Below are 23,938 nucleotides of genomic sequence, written 5' to 3' on the forward strand. Positions count from 1 at the left end.
TAGCTGGAATAGCAGCAGTGCGTTGATGAAGAGGAGGAAGAGGAGGATGAAGAACACTGTCACCCTCTGCGTGTCAGACCTCATTGCCGTGCAGATGCCAGATCTATTACACACTCAAAACACACACACGTATCTTCCTTATCTCTCTTTGTTACCTCTATGCTATCTGTTATCCTCCTTCCCCCTCATCCTCTTAGGCTCTGACCAAGTTGACAATCTTGAATCTAATTGGTCCTTGGACAGCAGTGGGAGGAGCTGATTCAGATGAGTATTCCACCTCACTTACAGATTGTGTGTGTGTGTGTGTGTGTGTGTGTGTGTGTTAACAGTGTTAAAACTGTGGGATTAAAATAGCCACTTGACAGACTGATTTCAGTAATCTGAGCATGGTGAAGAGATTAGGAAACACAGTCACACACGGTGCACATACACGGTTAACACAACACAACAAGCAAGAAACCAGCATGATAACAAATAAGCATACTTTTATTGAAGGGAAATATATATAAATAATATTCACAGCAGTGCTATGAAGTGCTTTTCACTCAGTGTAAAAGGAAAACGTTGATGGTAGTCAGAACAGAACAGAAGAGAAGGATCTAATTTACAAAGAAATACATTTTTCTGAAGAAACTGTTAGGGTGTGTGTGTGTGTGTGTGTGTGTGTGCCAGTCACAGGTAGGGCCCCCAGCCCAGGTACATCTGACAGAGCAATTTCTCGTCAGTAGCCTCGTGTATGAGGTAGTGGACGTGTCCCTCGATGGAGAGAGGGAGACCCAGCACCTTGTTCCTGCTCTTGATAACGCCCTGCAAACGCTGCTCGATCTCACACACATGGGTCTTAGCCTGGGATAGGGGGTGGGAGAGAGAGAGAGTTGTGGTTAATACCTTCATATTCATATCTCTACAGTGAGAGTGTGTGTGTGTGTGTGTGTGTGTGTGTGTGTGTGTGTGTGCATGCGTGCGTATGTGTGTGTACCTTCTCGTTAACGATCTCTCCGGTCTCGCTGACCTGGGTCTTGGAGGGTCCTTTGGCTGGTTTGCTCCACTCCACCAGCGGGTCATGCAGAAACGTCTTCAGCACACTGGGAGAACCACAGACACAGAACCAAACTACATTTACTCGACTCCTTTTTTTTCTTTTATCAAAGTTGTGTTTTCTTTTCTTCATTTAAAAAATAAAATAAACAATTTGGGGGGGCATTTATGCTTTATTGGGATAGAGACAGAAGAGGAAGGATGAGTGAGAGAGAGGAGGGATGACATGCAGGACATGTTGATGGCCGGAATCGAACCAGGGATTTGGGATTATGTGCATTAGTGTGCTATGCCTAAAAACTGTCGTTTTAACATAATATGTAGACACTGCTGGAGATAATGAATGAGGTTAAAGGAGCTACCCATGAAGTCTGGCTCCCCTGAGGCCATGAGTGAAAATAGCAATACGCTGGTGAAGTGATATGTAAGCATCAAAGAATACCATGACATACCTTACGAAAATATCTGGAGACAGAGATAGCAAGCTTGTATAGAAAGCCTCATAGGAGACTGTAAATAAAGCTATTTATGCGAGATTGTTGAGTGTGATCAAATCTTTGATTTTATACTTGAGACATGTGCTAGTACAAGTAATGTGGCGTAACGTGACCAGTCGATAATATATCTGAACTCAGATGTTTGAAAAGAGAAAATAGATCTTCTAACCGGCGCCAGTTTTTCACCCTGCCCCTGTTTCTGGGATGAAAGTGAAACAGTCAGTTTTGCAGCACTGAAAGTCTGGGGTGTCTCCAGTGACATCCACTTGACCAGCATCATTACAATGAGCTGTTACATTAGCCACTGGTCCTAGCCAGCTTTCATCACAAACCCGCCTATCCAGACCAGATAAAACCCTGACATGTCAAGTGAACAGGTAATAATAAATATTTGCTATGGATAGTTTTGATGTGCCTACTTTCTATAACGAGCTATGACTGGACAACAGACCCACTGTGTGTGTGTGTGTGTGTGTATGTGTGTGTGTGTGTGTGTATGTACCTCATGAGTGGTTCTCTCTGGTCTCTTATCAGTCGGAGTGTGACCTCACAGGCCTGTCTGAACAGGCCCTCTGTGCCCATCGGCCCCATGGCGTGGACCATGTTCTGGGTCAGACGGAACGGAACCACCTCAGGGACCTCAAACGTCTCTCCCTGAGAGAGAAAGAGAGGGACGGAGAGACAGAAAGAGAGAGAGGGAGAGAGAAGCAGAAAGAGAACAAGAAGAGAAAAGATAGAAGGATAAACTCCAGTTAAGACTTCTCAAAAACCCCAATGCCAAATCCCTGTCACACGCACGCACCTTGTTGAAGAGGCAGTTGAAGTCCACGTGCACACACTCCCCAGTGAGGGAGGAGAAGAGGATGTTCTCCCCGTGGCGATCTCCCAGCCCCAGGATGTAGCCCACTATAGACATCACTGCTGTAGAGCGACAGTAGGCAGAGCGACTGCTGTACCTGCACACACACACACAAACACACACACACTTACTTAAGCGTTAAGAGCCGTCGTGAACAGTTAGGGGTAGAGACAGGGGGTCCTAGTGAGTTTTAGGGAGCCTGGTTAGAGTGGACCGTACCATGACGTTGGGTCGGGGAAGGTCCGGAGGAACCACTCGTAGAAGACAGGGGGGTGTCGAGGACACAACACCTCCTTATGGAGCCGCAGCTTCTCCTCAAACGGTGCCGTCTTGGGAAGAATTAGCTTCTTCAACTCCTTTCCTGTCAGGTTAACACCTGAAGTCACACGCACACGCACACGCACAGACACACATTGTTGATGACGATGTGGCACATGTATGAGCGAATGTGTGTGTGTGTGTGTGTGTATTTACCTTTTTCCTTGTATAACTTGGTCAGGATGTGTCGTAGCCCTGCAGTGTTGTTGACCCACTCGATGATGCCACACTCCTCGTTGAGAGGAATCACAGCGTACGTACGGATATGAAGCTCCCTCCGCCTCGACTCAGCATCCTTACGCAGGCACTACACACACACACACACACACACACACACACACACACACACACACACACACATACACATACACACATACACACATACACACATACACACATACACACACACACACACACACACACAAAACAGCATTCTTGAGGGCGATTGCAGTGAACATGGGTAATGCTTTCACACACACACACATACACACATACACACGCACGCGCACGCGCACACGCACCTTATTGATAAGGCAGTTGAACTCCATCAGTCTGCAGTCTTTCCTCAGGTCGTCTTTGGGTTTACACATCATAGTGTAGCTCCTCCCATCAGAGCCCTTCAGACCAATCTTCTTCGGCTTCTGTAGAGACGCCAGGATCTCCACCTATAGGAACGCACACACACACACACACACACGTTGAGAAACACATTCAATTCACAACAGACAAACATAGAGTAACTCATATTCTGTCTCGCTCTTCTCTCTCTCCATCACAGACACAGACACTTTGAATGCTTTATTCAGGTTCACAGTGTAACATGTGCGCAGACACACACCACGTCGTCAAAGCCTGCCAGGTAGGTCCAGTGCCCGGGGAAGGCGTCGTGCTGCAGGGTGTTGGCGCCCCCGGTGCAGGGCAGTGTGGGGATGAGGACCGCCTGCAGGGGGATCAGGACCTCACTGAACGACGGCTCCTCCACCAGACGCTTCAGCTGCTTGAAGTGCACGGGCATGCTGAGGCTGCTACAGTTGTCGTCCACCTGACAAATACACACGCACGCGAGCACGCACACACACACACGCGCACACGCACACACACACACACACACACTTACGTTGAATGTCTTGCACATCCGTGTGTGTGTGTGTGTGTGTGTGTGTGTGTGTGTGTATACCGGTTTGTTGCAGAGCTCCAGCAGTTTGTCGGTCAGTCTGTTTGCGTCTCCGATGAACTTCCCCAGAGACTCCTTCAGACTGACAGCCTTACTCAAGATCTCCTTACAGCGGTTCATACGGGTGGGGTAGGTCGACTGCAACATACACACACACACACACACAGATGTGCAAAAGACATTCAACGTAAGATGACAACATATATACACACACACACCCACTGGTGCCTCATAACATAAAATGTAGTGCTGGAAGTGCATTTATGTACAACATTGTTTTATGTTGTACTATACTTTTGAATACACCCCCACCCCCACCCCACACACACACACACACACACACACACACCTTGGACACAGCGGTCATCAGCCACATGGCCTGTTGTGGGTAGGCCAGGAGGACCTTGGCAGCGATGGCCATCAGGACGGTGAAGACCGTGTCGCTGGAGTGGCAGACGCGGGAGATGAGCTGGGAGAAGGCCGTGAGGAACTGGTAGGGCGCCAGGCTGGCACAGTTCTCGCTCACCGCAGCGTTGATCTTCCCCAGCTCCACGCGCATCTGCCTATCCGCCCGCCCCGCTGGCACAGGGGGACAGAGAGATACATGGGCTTAACCAGTGGTACACCAGCAATTAAAAAGAGGAATAATAAAATCTCTCTCTCAGACTCTCACGAACACCCAAACACACACCTACACACACACACACACTTACTTTTCTCACACTCGTAAACTTTAGCCCCGAAGTCGAGCCACAGCGAGAGCATGCGGGGCATGGCCTGGTAGATGTACTGGTTCCCGAACTGAAGAGCTCTGGAGAATCACATGGATATACAGTGGTTTCAAAAAAGTATTCAGAGCCCTTCACTTTTTCCACATTTTGTATTAAATGTATTTTTTTTTGTCATCAATCCACACACAATACCCCATAATGACAAAGTGAAAAACACATTTTTAGACCATTTCGGAAACGTTTAAGAAAATTAAAATGTTCAATTTAAAAAATGTAAATACAGAAACCCTTTGCTATGACACTCAAATTTGCTCAAATGCAAACATTTCTTCAACAAGTAGAATTCAGTCCATCTGAGTGCAAGGATAATAGTTAATGTGATCTCGGAATTAATATCTTAATTATCAAATAATAAGACACAATGTATCAACACATTGCTTTAAATCGACTGACAGCCCTAAATACAATACATTAACTTTTTTATTTCCTGTGAGGGAACTTCTTTTGTGAAGTCCGCTACAAACACTGTCAGCACTAATCCATAAGAATGTATAGCAACAAACTAACCATTGGTATCACTGGGCTAAGTGTGAAAATGTGTAGCAACAACCTAACCATTGCTATCACTGAGGCTAAGTGTGTGAGAATGTTCATACTTTCCGAAGTAGGTGACGATGTAGCGGATGAGGTTGCCCTGTTTCTCCAGCTTGTTGTCCGTGACCATGGGCATCACCTTGTCATAGTATTTGGCCAGGTAGAAGTTTCCATCCTCCCACTCTGGCAGCAGAGTGGTCACGTCCTGACAGAGAACCAACAAGCAACCAGCCAATCAATCTAACTTTATTCTTAAGCGCACATTTGTGGAGGTGGAGGTCAACGAATGACAAACAACAACACTGAGGAACTTTGGGATGGTGTTGTGGTCATGGTTGGTTGGAACAGACCCCAACCCCCATCCCCCAACCCCGTATAAAGTGTGTATTATCTCTGACAATGGATGGTGTGGGTCCCTGCGTAGTTCAGACCTACTGTCCCTCTGCAGAGAGAGTGTCAGTATGTTGTGGAAACGATGAGTGTTTGTGTGAAGGTTATAAGGTTATAAACAGTTCTGCTTTCTGGGGGAAGGGGGTTGGGGTTTCCATATGGAAACTTTGGCAATGATCGGAAAGTTTCCCAAATTCACAGGTATTTTGCAACCCTATTTGGGGGTAGTGCTGGTTTTGGTGGTAGTGTTGGGTTACCTTGTAGGCCTTCATGATGGCGTTGGACTCAAAGTTGGCGGTCTCCTCCATCAAGCGTCCCACCAGCAGCATGGCCTTGCCTTTGGTCTGCAGGCTACGGGGGTCCAGGAGGTGCTGGTCGTCTGGGAAACACTGGGCCACGCCCTTCTGGAGCACGATCAGAGCCTGGTGCACATCCCCCTGTATGTACGTATGACAGACACGCACACGCACGCGCACGCACACGCACACACACACACACACGCACACGCACACGCACACGCACACAGGCAAACATTTTACACATTCGCTTTTGAAGGAAGTGTTGTTAGGGTGTGGGTGTGTGTGTGTGTGTGTGTGTGTGTGTGTGTACCTTAGACCAGAGCCACTTGGCCTTCTCTGTGAACAGCTCAGCGAGGTGTGTTTTCTCTCCGTTCAGCAGAGCATTGAAGGCTGTCTGGTGGTGTCCTGCCTTTCTCGCCACACGAGCACTCTGCAGCCAGCACTCCCCTACCAGCTCCTCACACACCGGCCTAACAAACACACACAACATGTCAATACCCTAAACCAAGTCACTTTTAATGCAACGAGGTGACTGTGCATGTGTGCGTGTTTGTGTGTTCTCACCCAGAACTCAAGCTTAGCAGCGCACGACGCAGGGCCAGGATTGGCTCTTTGGCCCTGAAGGAATTCTGGGTCATCTCCAACCTGTCTGGCCAATGGCGAGGCAGCTGGGCCAGGCTGGGGGCGGAGCTTTCTCTCGGCTTCTGTAGCTCAGTGAAGGCATGCTCCAACTCACTCAACATGTGGAGCCTACACACACACACACACACACACACACTTTATTATACAGTAAGCTTGTCAGAGACCAACAAATATCGGGTGTTTGTATCGCACGCACACACACACACGCACAAACAAACACACACACACACACACACACACACACACACCTGACTATGTACTCGTATCCTCTCTGGTATGTCCCACACTCGTAGCTGGCAGCAGACAGGGGGACCACCTGCTCCTTCCTCCCCAGCTTCAGCTTGTCATAGAAGGTCTCAGAGTCGCGTCTCTTAGCAGCCAATAGCATCTGCCCAAGACGCACACCCCACGTACTGGACGACTTACGGTCTAAAACGAACACACACACACGCCGATACCACCAGGGTTAGGGTCAATTCTGAATTCACATACAATTTCAATTGAAAAAGGCTCCTATTAAAATCGTATGTGAGAGTGTGTGTGTGTGTGTATGTATGTATGAGTATTCACCTGAGCCTAGGTAGTCTTCCAGCAGGTCCCACTTACTGAGCCTCCAGGCCGCCTCCACCCTGTAGGTGTTCAGATCTGACTTCCACTGGGGCCTACACACAAACACACACACCCCAATTAAAGTAACATGTACACGCATCAAGACTCATCAAGTGGATGTTTGTGAGCAGTGTGACTGTAGCATGTGTCACCTGTTGGCCAGTACTCCGTTGACCTGAGTGATAACAGTGGAGAGCTGTCCCAGCCCCAGCATAGAACTCATCACCCCATGGTAGTGTCCTATCTACAGAAAGAGAGGGGGAAGGGAGAGGAGGAGAGAGGAGAGAAAGAGAGGTAATGGAGCTATCGCTAAGCCACACCCCAAAATAGAAATTGTCCAATCATATCACAGCAAAAGTCACTACAGGCAGAAAACTCGGACAAACAACTCGCTAGTATCTGATGGTGAAAAGCTTCTAGACAAAATATTCTTGTCATCTTTAAAAAACATGTCTATTACTTGCTGTGGTAAATCAGAAATCAGAAATTTGCCAACGCCATTGTAAGTCATTGAATGTCAGTCAGTCACTGTCAGTGAAGCGTTGTTTGTTTGTCTGAGTTTTCAAAGGGGGCGTGGCTTAGCGATAGGTCCATTACAGAGCAGTATAGAGAATCTTTCAACAGTTAACTTCTCTTCAGTGTGAGGATTGAGACATGTATCCCTGTGTGTGTGTGTGTGTACCTGGTCCGACTCCAGCTGTATCGCCCTGTCGTAGCAGGCAGTAGCGTCTCGGAGAAGACCGATGCTCTCGTGTTCCAGGATTTGTTCCCGTAGCGACGGCTCCTCCCGCCTCAGAGCATTCACGCCCCTCACCCCATCAGGTTCGTGCATCGCCGCATACAGCGTCTGCAGCAGCCAATCACAGAGAGATCTCAGCCAGGGCTCGACCAATGGGTTAGGGTTAGGACTAGTTTTAGGGTGATGGGTTAGGGTTCGGGCTAGTTTTAGGGTGAAAGGTTAGGGTTAGGGCTAGTTTTAGGGTGATAGGTTTAGGGTTAGGGCTAGTCTTATGGTGAAGGGTTAGGGCTAGTCTTGTGGTGAAGGGCACTGAGACTGCCAAGGGTTTGAACCTGGATCTCCCATGTGGGAGACAAGTGTCTACCATTAAGCCAAGAGGACATCCTCAAAAGGAGTCTGAGGGTCGACACATGAGTCAGGCCCTACCTCAGACAGGGCTAGGGTTGGGTACCGTTTGGGTTTTATTCGATACCGGTGCCAAATCGATACTTTAAAAACGGTACCGGTACCGAAACGGTACTTAAATCGGTACTTTTGATTGGCGGGGTGGTCACTGACGTGATTTTCCAGCATGTAAATCCGTTGTCTATAAAAATTTTACTCCAATTCTTTTCCCCTGCCAATAGTGTCGTTGTTAAATCCAAATTTCGCGATAAATTCAGACCAATTACAAAACTGTTTTGCAAGCGCGTCGCCTCACGCATGTTGAGAGCGAGTCTCGATTACATGAACTGAGTGGAACTTTAACAGGCGATGTCACGTGCGGTTGACTGTTGCATGTAACGTCCATTTCGGACACCAGGGGGCGAGAGAGGAACCGAAACGAGGAACCGAAATCTCCGTTGCAATTCGGTAGGTACCGAATGTAAAGTAACCGGTACCGGTTTTCGGTACCCAACCCTAGACAGGGCTACCTCATCAGAGGACGGCGTGGTTCCAAACCACCACTGCTACACTAGTGGTGCTTTTCCACTACAGGGCTAGCCCGGGTCGACCCGGGCTGGCCTGGTTTATTATCCTTTTTCCACTGCCAAAAGTACCCGTGCCATTTCTGGTACCCGTGCCGAACAAGAACTAAAATAGTTTTTGTTCGGGATGGGTAGCGAAAGTTGGGGAAAGGTACTTTTTTGCCAGGCTGCGTGTGACGTGTGATGCTGCACACCGTTGATTGGTCAATGGAAATCGTCATCCCATGTTCATAGATTTCTTCGCTAACCGCCATCTTTAAATACCACAACAGATTTCGCTCTAGGAAAATGTCACTTACTGTTTCTGTAATAACTTATTAATAAAGATTAGAAAAGTTATGCTAACCATCGTATTATCTTAGTTTAATGTCATTTCAATGCATCATAGAACTTTTATTGACAACAAGCATAACAAAAAAATCGCTATTATGGCGATGTGCTGTGCCTATGCTGTCCCTCAGTCCAGCGCGCTTCATCACCCCCCTTCTAAAACTGCCATCTCCCCTTTTCATCCCTTATGTCATTTTATCAATGCACATGGTATTACTGTTATTTCAACATTTAAACCTCTTTCACACATCGTTCCCTGTAACTTCAATGGAATCCCAAGCTGTGCCGTCCAGGCATTTTCGCCGTTCACTCGCCGTTCACTCAGCCAAATGCAGATTTGCGTCTTGCTCCCTTTATCCCTGTTTGCGAGATCTAAACTACAAATCTACTCGAACTGAAAGCGGCAAGTAACAGGCACGTAACATCCATATGCTGTATAAATAGGGATGTCCCGATCCGATATTGATATCGCATATCGCCGCGATATCGGTCCTGAATGCTGGATCGCAGATCGCACCAGAAAAAAAATAGGCAGCGATCTGGGGCTCGCGATCCGGCGTGTCACTCACGTGATGACAACAGTAGTTGTCAGTGGTCACGGGCATGAGAGTTGGCTAGTAGCTACCTGTGTGTAATGAGTCTGACAATGTCATGATGCTAGCTGGTGAAATCATAAACCATTTGCTTACGTCATTTTTCGTTTGTTTACATAGTCTGAAACTACAGATGGTAAGCTTTCAAATGATGCGTCATACATTGAGTATTTGAATGTTTGTTTGTAGCAATGTTTTGCTCAAGAATGGTGACTGCTAAAAACGCTGCTAGCGGCTAACGTTTCGTTCTAAAACGAAAGTATTGTAACGTCCCCACTGAAATAATGACAGATAGCTTCTCTCATGTAATCTGTGCGTTTAATTGTAAACTATCTCATACACAACTTTCTTAGTTCACCGGAGCTCTCTCTCCCAACGGTCTCAACAACACACGCAGCACCCGCCCCACCCCCCCCCCGTGACCTCCACCAATCACAGGGGTGCATTGGCACACAACACAGTAACAGTGCGAACATGAACATGAACTCAAGCATTAATGAACATTAATGAACAGGGTTGCTACACTATGTTTACAAGCCAGGTATCACTTACCGGTAGCCTCTGGCAACAGTGAATCCAACCCACAGATTATAAGTATTTAGTGATCGTTAAACTGTCGATATAATATACGAGTGGTACTTTAAAACTTCCAAGTTGCCTGTTATGAAAAAAACGAAAAGCAGATATTGTTGACACCCCTTTGATTCTGGGACTGGTTTCCGGTCTCACCAGCAGCGTTACTAGGCTACACTTTTAAAAAGGGTGCTATAATTGATTTGCCATTTGTAAGAGAAGATACATAGAATAAAAACATGAAGGCACTAAAACTAGAAATCAGACAGTAACTCTTTTTTTTTTACAATGCTGAATGCTGCAGTTTAAATTGTTTTAACTTTAAACCAGTTGGTCACTGAGTACTGCAGAGTACTGTTTTTGTTGCTTGAATAAAGGCTGGCAGTCTTTAATAGCCAACTGTTGTTGTGGACTATATACTGGGGAAGTATTTGTTATTATTCAGGAGTAAAACAATAAATACAAATATCGGATTGATATCGGTATCGCAGATACCTGAAGCCCAGGTATCGGTAATGAAAAAATGGGATCGGGACATCCCTATGTATAAATAAATATATTTGACTACCAGCAAGACAGCGCTTGAGCCCCGCGTCATTCCAATGAGAGAAGCACACACAACACACAAAGCACACACAATGAGAGAAGCACAGCCTTTCCGTAGAAATACATCGCTCCCTGTATAACGTTATATATCTAACGTTACATGTTTTAAGGCTGATCTGTGCATGATGGTGCTGCATTTTGACATAATTCTTATCGCATTTCCCCCCGTTGTGCTGTGCTGTGCCGTTCCATATTCCAGCGCTTCATCATCCCCCTTCTAAAACTGCCATCACCCCTTTCCATCCCTGGCTTCATTTTATCAATGAACGTGGTATTATACATATTTACATATTAGTTGTTATTTATGGAAGTGTCCGGTTGCTGGAGGAACCAGGACGCCGGCTACACCGCACAGTTTAGCCCGAAATAGAGAGAGTGTTTTATCCCGCTATTAGAATACAGTTCCAGTAATAACACTTTTATGTCTATATTGTAATCATTCTCTTCATCTGTTTTTAAATGTTGATCTATTTATATCGATCTATTCTTGCCAATTCCTTATTACCAGTGGAAAGGGGGAACACTTTAGGACTTTCCGTTCATCTCGCATTTCCCCCGTTGATGTGACGAACTGAAAGCGGCAAGTAATAGTCACTTAACGTTACATGTTTTAAGGCTGATCTGTGCATGATAGTGCTGCATTTTGACATAATTCTTATCGCATTTCCCCTGTTGAGCTGTATAGCGGCACTTATTACAGTGAAGTGCTCTTATGACACGTAACTCCACCTACAGTCCCGGGTCGCTCAGTATAATGGAGAAGCGTTTCTGAAAGTACGGCACGGCACGGCACGGATGCAAATGCGACCCGGTTCGGGTTGGTAGTGGAAAAGCGCCATAGGGCTTCACAGGGCAAAATGATACAGGACAAAATAAATCCGAGAGCTGGAAGGACTTGGAGGGGGTCTGACCTGTAGGAAAGTGAGCTGGTCCTGGATGCTCTCTTTGTTCTCCAGGTTGTAGGCTTCGAAGTGCATGAGCGCGCGCGTGTACGCCTTGGAGCGCAGTGAGGCCTTGGCCAGCACGTCCTGCGGGATCCCCTTGAGGAACGCCACCACACGCTGGTACTCACCGCTCTCTACACACACACACACACACACACGCACACGCGCACACGCAAGTCAGTACACAGATATACACACTATGTTTGGACAATGGTAGTGTTTTGTGGTGTGTGTGTGTGTGTGTGTGTGAGACTCACCGCTTTGTTTGGAGGAGAGAATGTGTCGGCTCCACTGGGTGAGGTGAGCGAGCATACTGAACACTGTCTGGGTACTGAGCTGTGATAGGGTAGAGGTTGTCTCCTGGACACGCCCCGCTCGCGCATCCCCCTCCGTCAACACAGCCAATATCTCCTCTGTTACCTGGAGAGAGAGAGAGAGAGAGAGAGACAGAGAGAGAGAGAAACGGAGACAGAGACAGAGACAGAGAGAGAGACAGAGACAGAGACAGAGAGAGAGAGACAGAGAGAGAGAGAGACAGAGAGAGAGAGAGAGAGAGAGAAGTAGTGAGGTGTACTGTATGTGTGAATTGTGAAGTGGTGCGTGTGTGTGTTAGTGTATATTGTGAAGTGGTGTGTGTGCGTGTGTGTGTGTGTGTGTGTGTGTGCATGTGTCTACCTCCTGTTGCTCGGTGGCGGTGCAGCCCAGCAGCATGTAGAGCAGTATATGAGGCAGCAGGTAGATGGTGACCTTGTAGTCGTGCTTGATGATAAAGCTGCAGCAGAAGAACACCTTGCTGGCCAACTCATGTCTCACCTGAAACACAGAAATGACCGCAATTCCAATAAACAGAGATGATATATATGCCATTTAGCGGACGCTTTTATCCCAAGCGACTTACATCGCAGTGAGTGCTTACATTTTTCAGTATATACATGTATATATGGTCCCAGCAGGAATTGAACCCACAACCTAGGCGGGACTAGGGGACCAGTTCGAGCTGGTTTGAATCCCAGGGTTAGGGATAGAGGACCGATAGACTGATCAGGAGTTCAAAAGGAGAAGGGGGTTTTCACTCACTTTGCTGATGAGGTACCCGGCCCAGTTGGCTGACCAATCAGAGAACTTACACCCGCGGCTGCTCAGATACACAGGCTTCTTCAGCTTGGACCAGTTCGACACCTTCTGACTGCTCTTGTACCTACGTAGGGGGGGTGGGGGGAGGAAGGGGAGGAGAGGGAGACACGTGTTCACCACCTTCTGACTGCTCGTACTGCACGTATATGTGCCTTTGCATATGGGGTGTGTGTGTGCCTGCTGTGTGTGTGTGTGTGTCTGTGTGTGTGTGTGTGTGTGTGCCTGCTGTGTAAGTGTGTGTGTGTGTGTGTGTGTGTGTGTGTGTGGAGGTCAAAGCCAGCAAATGTGCTGTCCTGTATGAGAGGCGGAGTGGGGGGAACAGGTGGTACCACTCAAAAACAGACACACCCCCTGTGTTCTCTTTAGCAACACAGCCCATTCATGTAAATTCTCTCCATGAGACATATCCATATCTTGGACATAAAATTAACATCGCAGGAGAGTGGAAGGAGCAAGTCAATAACATCCTGACTGAGTTCACTTCCAGGCTGGACTTGATAGACAGTTGTCCTCTGCCACTAACTATGAAGTTAGAAGCCATCAGGCAGGTGGCCCTGTCCAAAGTTCAGCACCTCTTCTCCAATGTCCACATCCCCCAGAAAGTGCTGTGTGAAATGAACAACAAGACTGTGAGCGTAGTGCGCAGGTGGCTTGGACTCAATTCACACAGCACCCGTGACATCATCTTTCATCCCCAATGGGAGGGAGGGCTAGGGGTCCCCAATGTAGAATGGATCTACACCAGCATGAGAATTTCCCATCTTCTCAGGATGCTTAACAACGACGACAAGGACGTCAGGGAGCTGGCCCGCTCCTCCATGTTCCTGGACCTGAGGAGAAGGAAGGTCCCAGTTGCCAGGGGGGCGGAGCCCCACTTCCTTGGGTTCAAGAGGAAACCCAGCGGAAAATTGGACACTCATTCCGCTGGTTTTGGAGTCTGGTCTGATTGGCCAGACCTGAATGACCTCTGTGTCCGAGCCGGGGTGTCCCTGGAGTGGGTGCGGTCTGACTGAGACTGTTCGGGTCTCAGAGAACTGTATATCTGACCCTCTCACACAGGTCAGGGCAACAGCCTACTTTGCTGGACAGAGCCACCAGCTAACATCTAGAGGGGCCAGACGGACTCTCATGGACCTTCATCAACATCAACAACAACACTGGACTGGTCTGAAACTCCAGGGAAAACTGGCATGTCTTCCCACAGCTGATCACTCTGTTTCCCATTCTTTTCTAAAAAACACTGCACTCGATGAGGACATTGTCATATTCACAACCAAGGCCAGATTACAAGTCCTTCCTACCAGACTCAACCTCTCTATTTGGTTTCCCTCCACTCAGGTTCCTCATTGCTTGCACCACACCACAGAACAGGTTACAGAAACACTTTCACATATCTTGAATGACTGTTATGTTTACAAAGGAATGTATATAGCACGTCATGACAGAATTGTGAGCCTAATAGTAAAGGACATATCACTCCACTTCCCAGTTACAGTGAAAATGTATACACATGCTTGTGTCAATGCATCCATGTTCAATTTCTGTAATGACCAATGTCACTTTTCACAGTTGTCTGCTAACACACCAGATGTTGTTGTTGTTAATGAAGAGTCCAGAGAGGTGTCTGTATTAGAGGTAGCATGCACCTTTGATATAAGCCTAGAGGAAGCCTTCATGACTAAGGTCATGAAATACCAGCAGCTTGTAGACACCATCTCAGAGCTAGGCTATAGGTGTACGCTATTAGTCTTTATATTTGGCAGTCTTGGACATGTGCACAGATTGGTTGTCAGAGGACTACGTCTACTGGGAATGTCCAAGGGAGAAGCAAAAAGGCTTAGCAAGTATTGCTCTGTCTCTGCGATTATTGGCAGCCGCCAAATATGGCGGAGACGGTGTTACTTGTACCCGTGAGTCTTGTCCTGTTGTATGTGAAAGACATTGTCCATGTCTGTTTGTGAATGCATCCCATCTGTGCCTTCAGTATTTGTGTCCTTGTATACTTGTTTCTATGTGGACAGAAATAAATGATTAAAATGTGTACCTGCTGTTGAGGTGAGGCTCCAGGATCTCTTGGACCTGCTCAGGGAACCTCCTCCACAGCCTGCGACCCGGAGAGTCACTGCCGCCCTCACGACTCTGCAATATGGACAGGAGCTCCTGGAGCATGACACACACACATATATACACACACACACACACACACACACACACACACACACACACACACACACAGAGTAAGGGCTACATGAAGCAGCTACAGTACAAGCTGGTTTGTGTGTGTGTGTTTGGATATGGAGCTATAATATAGGTGTGTGTGTGTGTGTGTGTGTGTGTGTGTGTGTGTGTGTGTGTGTGTGTGTGCGTATACCTGCATGGCGTAAGCGGCTGAGTCCTGTGCTCTCACGTCGTCTGCGTACGCCAGGAAGGTTCTGGTCAGCTCTGTCAGCAGCTCGTAGGCAAAGTTCTGGTCCTCTACCCCACTCTGACACACACACAGTCATTTTGGTCAACTTTGAATGAAATCATCAAATCAACCCTTCCTGGGAACATATAAACAGGTATATGTATGATGTATGGTCTTAGTGAGCAGGGGGAGGGTCTACGTTAGGTTTATCGGGGGGGGGTTTGGGGCTTTTTGGGGAGGGGCGTGGGGTCCTTACCACAAAGGTGTTGCGGTTGCCGTCTGTATGTGTGTGAGAGAGGTCCAGGCGGCCGGGGTCGACGGCCCCCAGCTCCCCCAGACACTCCCCACAGAGCAGCCTGGCCTCGGGGGAGGCGTCCTGACACCCCCGCAGCAACACCAGGACCAGGGACGAGATCACAGGCTCCACCGCCTCGCTGGCACACACCTGCCTCAACAACCACTCCTGGTCACACACAGGAGGACACACACACACACACACACACACACACACACAGGTTGAAGCAATCATCTTACCATCCACATTCAATAGACATAACCATTGATATTCTCCCTTACCTTACATTAGCTCGATGTGTGTGTGTGTGTGTGTGTGTGTGTGTGTGTGTGTGTGTGTCTACCTGGTTGCTGTGCATCAGGTCCCTGAGGCTGGTGAGAGCGTGTATTCTGACGTCGACATTCTCGTGTTGAACGGCTCTCATGGAGAGCTGCAGAGCTGCAGCCAGGTCACTGGTCCTGGAGGTCAGCTGGAGACAGGAGCACCTTCATCATCTCCACAATCATCTTCATCATCATCACCACCACCATGACCATCATCATCATCATCATCATCATGACCAGCACCACTATCGTCTTCATCATTACCACCGCCATCAACATCACCATTACCTTCATCATCATCATCATCATCACCATAAATACCATCGTTACCATCACTATCAGCATCATCACCACTATTACCGTCACCATGATCACGACAACCATCACCACCACCACCACTATAACCATTATCACCACCACCACCACTATAACCATTATCACCACCACCACTATAACCATTATCACCACCACCACCACTATAACCATTATCACCACCACCACCACTAGGACAGCTTCTACCACAGGGCCGTCAAGGCCCTGAACACAGAAAAGGCCTAAGTTCTGGGCCCAGGACAGTCCGGACGGATTGTATGGCAGCTAGTGCTGAGGCACAAACATGTACATTTTCAAGCCTGCAAACTGTGACACTTTAAAATAATGTGAAATATGACAACCCTAGTTGACTATCTGTGCAGTATAGTACAGTGGATTGTGTACATAGCCTCTATTGATGTAAACCAGCTCCTTACCTTCTTGTGATTTTATGCATCTATGCTTTTTCTAAAATGTGTTTCTTTTTCCTTTCCTAAACACCAGGGGAGCCTCCCCTCCTAAATTTCGTTGTTTGGTACCTGTACTGTAGCAATGACAAATAAAGTCTATCTATCCATCTATCTATAACCATTATCACCACCACCACTATAACCATTATCACCACCACCACCACTATAACCATTATCACCACCACCACTATAACCATTATCACCACCACCACCACTATAACCATTATCACCACCACCACTATCACCACCACCACCACTATAACCATTATCACCACCACCACCACCTGTTCTACAGACCTTCTTGTAGTCTTGCAGCACAGTGTGGATGTCTTTGAGTTCAGGGTGGTCAGGCAGGAAGTAGATCTCATGGAGGTAGTCCCTCACCTCTTCTCTGCATGACAGAAACACAGGCAGGCTACAGTCTGTGTGTGTGTGTGTACATCGACACATAAACTAAAACACATTTTTTGCCTTTTATATTTTGATTATTTGCTTCTGACAGTAAGCACAAATTAAGTATTAGTTGAAGTGTGTGTGTGTGTGTGTGTGTGTGTGTGTGTGTGTGTGTGTGTGTGTGTTACCTGTTGTCCAGTACCAGGTAGCGTATGATAGCAGCGGTCTCTCTGGGCTGTAACGGGATGAGGGGGAGGAGCGCCACGATCACATGACTCAGCAGAGGACCCAGGTGGGAGGGCTCTACACTCCGCACAAAACACTCCCACGTCCTGTCCACAGGAAATAGGAAGTGAGAGTGAGGAAGTCACTAGGTACACTGGGCATCATCAGTGAGCTTGGGGAGCGACTGACCAGCAAACTGATGTTGAATTTCCTAATCGGTTAAAATGTGGTTAAGGTTAGGTTCAGGGTTGTGGTCAGGGTTCATAGTTTGTAGATCAGGCCTCTCCTTAGTCCCTACCATCAGACTGAGTCTGGATCCCCTGCCTTGACCTGCCTTGGCCTCTAGCAGACATGTTCACTCAGATCTATTGTTATTTGTATGCCATCATCTGACGTGCACATAATAGATCATAGATAGAAAACATGTACATTACATCTACTGTATATTTTTGCTCTCAAATAAAAACCCATTTGAAAGGAGAAATGTCCACTCTTTCATGTCCCCTCAAAGATAAAGCATTGGCTTGATGGAAGCAAGGGCTTGACAGTGTTTCCTCCAGGATTTTTCACATCAGTGACGGAGAGCTCATTCTTCGCATTTTTTTTCCGCGTGCACGCGCATAAAACGCGCACTGGCAATCAAAACAAAGACGTAAATTCACCAAAAACTAGAGGGTGGCAACAATTATAATTTCTTAAATAGCAGTTAAGTCATTAACGCCGAGCAGGTGATTTTATATAGAAGGTGATCAAATACCAATATAACCTACAGCTGCAGCGGAACATGTGGAACGCGCATGACACACACACACACACAGAAAGATCAATACGAAGTAGGCCTACATGAGAGTACACGCACAAAACCGGCTAACGTTACTCATTAACTGTTTCTGTTTACACAAGTAAAATCACAGTGTGACAGTCAGATGGAGCATTCGGTAAACAACAACAGCAAGGTAATGCTATCAGTTGAGTTAAAGAAAACCAACTCTTACCTTTGAGGACACCAACATGAGCCCTGCTTACCCGTACCTCCGCCGTTCTGTTCGTGGTGATTTTAGAGGCAATAGATTATTTTTGCCCCGCGCATATTGCTATGAATAGTTCGAAGCTAGGTGCTTGCACGTTAGGTGCGAGAATGCTCGGTTAACCCATTAGCGGGAACATTATTTGTTTCACAAAATAGGCTGATTTAATTGACCATGAACATCAGAGACATACATTACGAATGTTCATTTAAAATACTCTATACTGAGCACTGGTATAAGAACATGAACCAGAGAACAGCAGTAAATGCAATAACCCACAGTCGTCGCTGATGATGTTGCATTTTCGATTAGGATACGTTTACGGGATTAAAGGGACCGGCGAAGAGAGAAATCCAAATGTCCCGCTAAATTCGGACCAATCACAAAACTGTTTTGAAAGCGCGTCGCCTCGCGCCGCGCGCCTGTTGAGAGCGATTCAGTCTCGATTGCAGTGCGAACACAAACGACGAGGTTAATTGCAACATTGTAACATATTGTAACTAACTACGCCCTAAATCGTAACGAAATGTTGGTCTGGAAGCGGCCTAAATCTAGCTTCAATCTGCTTTTTTTCTGTTCTCCGTCATAATAACTCGCTGCCTTTCTGGGCAGCCTGAATCAAAGTGGACTGTCTGAATCAATTAGTGGCGGAGGAAATTCATTCGTGGCGGCCCGCCACGAATAAATGCATATAGAGGAAACACTGCTTGAGATATGTGTGTGTGTGTGTGTACTGACTGGCAGCAGAGCAGAGGGAAGTCTTCTCGGTATCTCAGGCCGGTGCGCAGTGTGGTCATCATCTTCACTCTCACAGAGCTGATGTGTTTAGAGCCCATCAGACGCATCAGAGCCATCACGCTGGTCAGAGCCTACACACACACACACACACACACACACACACACACACACACACGCACACACACACGTTATTTTCATCACAATTCTGAACATGTCTACTGTTTGCATGTAAATATGTATAGTTTTGTATCTTCGTGTGTATAGTATGTATCAATTAAGAGGATAATTAAGTACTCTATCTATCAATCTAGACACACACAAACACACGCACCATATTTTTCCGGTCCTTCTCTCCAGCACTGGAGCTGAGCAGCTGCATGTTAAAGAAGGCCAGGATGCCCAGTAGTTTGGGCTGTAGATAGTCAGCCTGAGGGAGAGAGAACCATAAGTGGAATGGAAGGATAGAGAGAGGGGGGAGAGAGAGAGAGAGATTTGTATGCTGCATTTGTATTTGGTGGTTTGTATTCAGAAAGCGGTGATGCCATGACTATCACTATGACGGTGGTGGGGGAAGTGATGGAACTACCATGCGTTCAGGGGTGGTGATGTCTCTGGGACCCTGGTACGGGTCGTCATTGGAGGCAAAGGAGGCCAGGATGGCCAGTCCATTAAACACCTGCATGAGTGCGCACGCACGCACGCACGCGCACACACACACACACACACACACACACACACAGGAAAAGAGATAAAACAGTTAAATCAATACGCTTTCAATACGATGTAATTGTAAATAAGATTTTAAACATTTGTGCTGTAGTCATTTGTGCTGTGTGTGTGTGTGTGTGTGTGTGTGTGTGTGTGCGTGTGTTCAGACCTGTTGGTAGTGTTCTCCCAGACGTAGCAGCAGTTCATTGTGAAGGCCCTGAAAGTCCTGCCTCAGCAAAGACCCCAGCTCAATCTCTGTCTCGGTCTACAACAACAACAACAACAACAACAACAACAACAACAACAACAACAACTTTAATCCTGCAACAAGCAGGTACCCTACTCAATTCTCACTTGAAGGTTAATTCAACACTCATATACTCACTAACACACGCACACACGCAGGTTAAGTTACCTGCAAGTAGTGAAAGGCTTTCTCCAGCTCCTCTTTAGTGCAGGAGCAGACAAGATGGCTGAATATGTACTTGAAGTTGTTGATCAGGATCTCTCGTCGATTTGCCTTGAGCTCATTGGCCAGAGTGCGTATGAGGGCGGAGCCAGTGGAGCTGGCCTTTGCGGCGAGATAAGGCAGGAGCACCTGGAGAGTACGCTGCGGACGTACACACACACACACACACACACACACACACACACACACACACACACACACACACACACACAGAGTTTACAGGGTAAACATATGTGTGGTGGCCTGGGAAAACCCTTCACATGGTGGCATTTTGACATTTTCATTTTTTAATATTTCCATAAATTAGAAGTTCTCAGCTATTCATAACTGGTTGAATGGCTGAGATAGCCCTTTATTTTAAAAAGAGAAATCCTCCCCTTTCTCCTCCGGGTCGGGGGAGGAGCCTATGCAGATCGGCCGGTCTCGTTTGTCTGCTTGTGATGCGGTGGTAGTCTGCTCGCCTCGTCGGTATGCGAGGGACAGATCCATTTGTGTGTCTTCTAGTTAAGATTTTATTACTTTATGCTTATTGTGAGCATCAGTAAACTGGCAATAACACAGGTGGAAGTATCGTCTCTCCTTTCGCTCATGTGTGCGTGCGTTGCTTAACTGAGAATGAGACACGTTCAACGTGATGTTGTTTCGCTAGCAAACTACCCGCCACAAAAACATCAAAATAAGTACTTTCTCTTTTGTTTTCTTAAAATGTTTATTCACCATAATGTAGTATGGAGTTCAAAGTACTAGAATACCACATAATATCAAAATCGCGAAAATCGCGATTTCCATCTATATTTGCTCTTTGCCACGAACGAACGCCAGCGACATCCGACGGGTTTTCCCAGGCCACCACACATATGGTAAGCAGTTGAGAGAGAGTGTGTGTGTGTGTGTGTGTGTGTGTGTGTGTGTTCATACTTACAGTGAGGAAGCGGTGGAGGTCTGGGAAGTCGAAGGCGTGTGCGATCTGAGACAGGATGTCGAGGGCCAGCTCTCTCTGATTGGCTGACTCGCTGCTCTGGTCTGGCGTGCTCCGCAGGGCAGTCGCATGGCGCGAGTGCAGCGACTCCACCAGGAACTACACCAGAGAGAACCAACCAATCAGGAGCGGTCTCCTTAGTATTCACTGTTGTCACACTGCACTGTGGTTCTGTATACAAGATGCCCATGCAGTTTGGCATAGTGTAGAGACAATTCAGCAACTCTTGGTGGACAATGGAACTTGATAAAAATGCTCTCTCCGCCTAAATGTGTGGTCTTCTAGTCAAACTTTCAACGGCGGTAATTCCTGGACAGATAACACTTCACCCTAGAGTCTAGGGCCTAGACTAAAAGTTTTTTTCCTATTGAAAGTACAATTTAGTCTAGGATTAAATTGAGTCTGGGTAACTCCTAAAAACTATGATCTTTCCCTGAAAGTGTGTTGTACTGTAGACCAGGATGAGACTTAATCTGTCTCCAGGAAACCACCTTCAGTGTAGCACAGACTGAGCTGACAGACAGGGTTCTTTCATTTCTATCTATCTATCAATCTATCTATCTATCTATCCTGGGCTGTGGAGTGGTTTAGGCTGGTCTGACCTGGCAGACGGGGTTCTTGTACTGGCTGAAGAGGGTCTGCAGTTTGAGGCCTTTAGCGGATGCCAGCGCTCTGATCTGAGTGTAGGCAGCCACAGACACAGGAGACGACTTGGACAGCAGGCAGTGGAGCAGCCTCAACAGAGAGAAGGACACCAGGCTGCCCTGTGCTGCCCTGAGGGAGGGCGAGAGAGAGAGAGAGAGAGAGAGGGGGAAAGGGAGGGAGGGAGGGACAGAAGATCATTAGAATTGCCACCAAGTAAACATGGTCTATGAAACACTCTTTCTGATTTTGACAGTGTATGTGTGTGTGTGTGTGTGTGTGTGTGTGTGTGTGTGTGTGTGTGTGAGTGTGTGCATGCATGTTACCTGCCGATCTCTCCCGTAGTGAGGATGAGAGTATTGTGCAGCTCGTCGTCCCTGTTGAGCTTGGCGTTTGTGAACGCATCCTTCAGACGGGACACCAGGAGCTGGGGGGAGGAGGAGGGACACATCAACTCATTCAACTCATCATTTTACATTGACATTGTCCCAATTCTTGTTGTAGGGGCAGGGCCAAGTGGTAGGGCTACATAGGCCTCCAAACTGAGGTTTTTTAGATGTACACTCCAACATGGCAGCATATAGGTATAGCGGAGGTGATTTGGTGACGAGGTAGCCCTGCTTCACCACTCCTCAGCCCAGAGACAGCCCTCTTGGTATAATGGTATACGTGTGTGGCATCTGGGTGAGGTCCCCGGTTCAAACCCTGTAGGTGACATCACAGGCGACTGTTACATAGGCGCCCGATCATGTGACATCACTCACCTCGCTGAGCGGACCCTGGTCAGGGTTCGGGGTGGGCTCTGCGAGCAGGAAACGTATGGATCGGCCGAAGAGTGTTCGGACCTGTGGCTCCGGGTCTTCCATGAGACCAATCAGAGCTTCCAGAACGGCCTGGGAGTCGCAGTCGCCGCCCCCGAGACTTATGTGCTGACAGATGTGAGGCAGAGCTTCTATGAAAACTAGGACAAAAACATAGTGTGTCACATACAAAACACCCTTAATAGCGCGCATGCACATGCACACGCACACACACACACACACACACACACACACACACACACACACACACCTCGTTTGGCACTGCTGGCAGCATGTCGTTCGAGCAGAGGTAGAAGTGGTTTGATGAACGACGCTCCCAGGGATGCAGTTATCCCAGCATGCTTGGCAGATAGGCTGATACGGGAGCAGAGGATTGTGGGTAGCGGGATGGGCTCCGTGTGAGTGACACTGAGTTGGGAGCTCTCTGATAGGACGCAGGTCAGCTGACCGGCAATCCTGGCAAGCTCTACAGTCACCTGCTCTGAACCGTCCTCAAGCCTGGTGCTACACACACACACACACACACACACACACACACACACACACACACACACACACACACACACACACACACACACACGCACACAGGCACACAATAAATGTAATATTTCTTTCAAGGGATCTCATTCCTTGATTGCTACCGATGACACTGTCATTACAAACGTTAGGAAGTTTAGAAAAATGTAGTATTACATATTGCACCTTTAATACAGTGTGTGTGTGTGTGTGTGTGTGTGTACTCACAGTAAGGTGGTGTGTATGAGGTTGTGGTGTGTGTGTCCCAGGTGGTGTAGCAGCAGGGGGAAAGCTCGGACCGCTCCGGCCCTCACCGCCTCATGTTGACTCTCCAGAGCCTGGGAGAACACGAACACACGCCACGCCTCACACACCCCCCGCCGCAGCAAGGCCAGCAGCAGCACACACTCCGTCTGGACCTCAGGGGCTACAGAGAGAGAGAGAGAGAAATGACTACTTAAACATTGCTAAACATTGAAGTCATTTCAAGTTACTACTCAAACATTGCAACCACTGCTGGTTTTTCTGTGGGAACTTCCAAGTAGTTATTAATTATTATTACTACACTTTAAGA

At 47.5% G+C, this 23,938-nt stretch overlaps 1 protein-coding gene across 1 annotated transcript in view; it reads right to left on the reverse strand.

The window, feature by feature from the left end:
- Positions 1-555: 555 nt before the first annotated feature.
- The window catches only part of atr (ATR checkpoint kinase), a 29,450-nt gene continuing 6,067 nt past the window's right edge, over positions 556-23,938 (reverse strand). The window contains exons 9-48 of the mRNA XM_080522617.1: positions 23,593-23,791; positions 23,099-23,352; positions 22,792-22,988; positions 22,354-22,454; positions 21,988-22,159; positions 21,329-21,484; positions 20,353-20,547; positions 20,107-20,202; positions 19,816-19,905; positions 19,561-19,656; positions 19,230-19,360; positions 17,427-17,570; positions 17,143-17,236; positions 16,084-16,209; positions 15,702-15,908; positions 15,410-15,523; positions 15,083-15,198; positions 12,982-13,102; positions 12,580-12,717; positions 12,162-12,324; positions 11,872-12,038; positions 7,834-7,998; positions 7,304-7,395; positions 7,113-7,204; positions 6,791-6,971; positions 6,465-6,650; positions 6,211-6,370; positions 5,859-6,038; positions 5,274-5,416; positions 4,600-4,697; positions 4,236-4,465; positions 3,890-4,024; positions 3,551-3,754; positions 3,234-3,377; positions 2,869-3,019; positions 2,614-2,770; positions 2,338-2,491; positions 2,038-2,189; positions 980-1,085; positions 556-846 (exon numbers count right to left, since the gene is read on the reverse strand). Of these exons, the coding sequence (XP_080378743.1) occupies positions 673-846; positions 980-1,085; positions 2,038-2,189; positions 2,338-2,491; positions 2,614-2,770; positions 2,869-3,019; positions 3,234-3,377; positions 3,551-3,754; positions 3,890-4,024; positions 4,236-4,465; positions 4,600-4,697; positions 5,274-5,416; positions 5,859-6,038; positions 6,211-6,370; positions 6,465-6,650; positions 6,791-6,971; positions 7,113-7,204; positions 7,304-7,395; positions 7,834-7,998; positions 11,872-12,038; positions 12,162-12,324; positions 12,580-12,717; positions 12,982-13,102; positions 15,083-15,198; positions 15,410-15,523; positions 15,702-15,908; positions 16,084-16,209; positions 17,143-17,236; positions 17,427-17,570; positions 19,230-19,360; positions 19,561-19,656; positions 19,816-19,905; positions 20,107-20,202; positions 20,353-20,547; positions 21,329-21,484; positions 21,988-22,159; positions 22,354-22,454; positions 22,792-22,988; positions 23,099-23,352; positions 23,593-23,791 (5,981 nt within the window). The 3' untranslated portion in view covers positions 556-672. The remainder of the gene's footprint in view (positions 847-979; positions 1,086-2,037; positions 2,190-2,337; positions 2,492-2,613; positions 2,771-2,868; positions 3,020-3,233; positions 3,378-3,550; positions 3,755-3,889; positions 4,025-4,235; positions 4,466-4,599; positions 4,698-5,273; positions 5,417-5,858; positions 6,039-6,210; positions 6,371-6,464; positions 6,651-6,790; positions 6,972-7,112; positions 7,205-7,303; positions 7,396-7,833; positions 7,999-11,871; positions 12,039-12,161; positions 12,325-12,579; positions 12,718-12,981; positions 13,103-15,082; positions 15,199-15,409; positions 15,524-15,701; positions 15,909-16,083; positions 16,210-17,142; positions 17,237-17,426; positions 17,571-19,229; positions 19,361-19,560; positions 19,657-19,815; positions 19,906-20,106; positions 20,203-20,352; positions 20,548-21,328; positions 21,485-21,987; positions 22,160-22,353; positions 22,455-22,791; positions 22,989-23,098; positions 23,353-23,592; positions 23,792-23,938) is intronic.

The sequence above is a fragment of the Nansenia antarctica genome, assembly GCF_963989245.1.
Source record: "Nansenia antarctica genome assembly, chromosome: 1".
Classification (NCBI taxonomy): Eukaryota; Metazoa; Chordata; class Actinopteri; order Argentiniformes; family Microstomatidae; genus Nansenia; species Nansenia antarctica.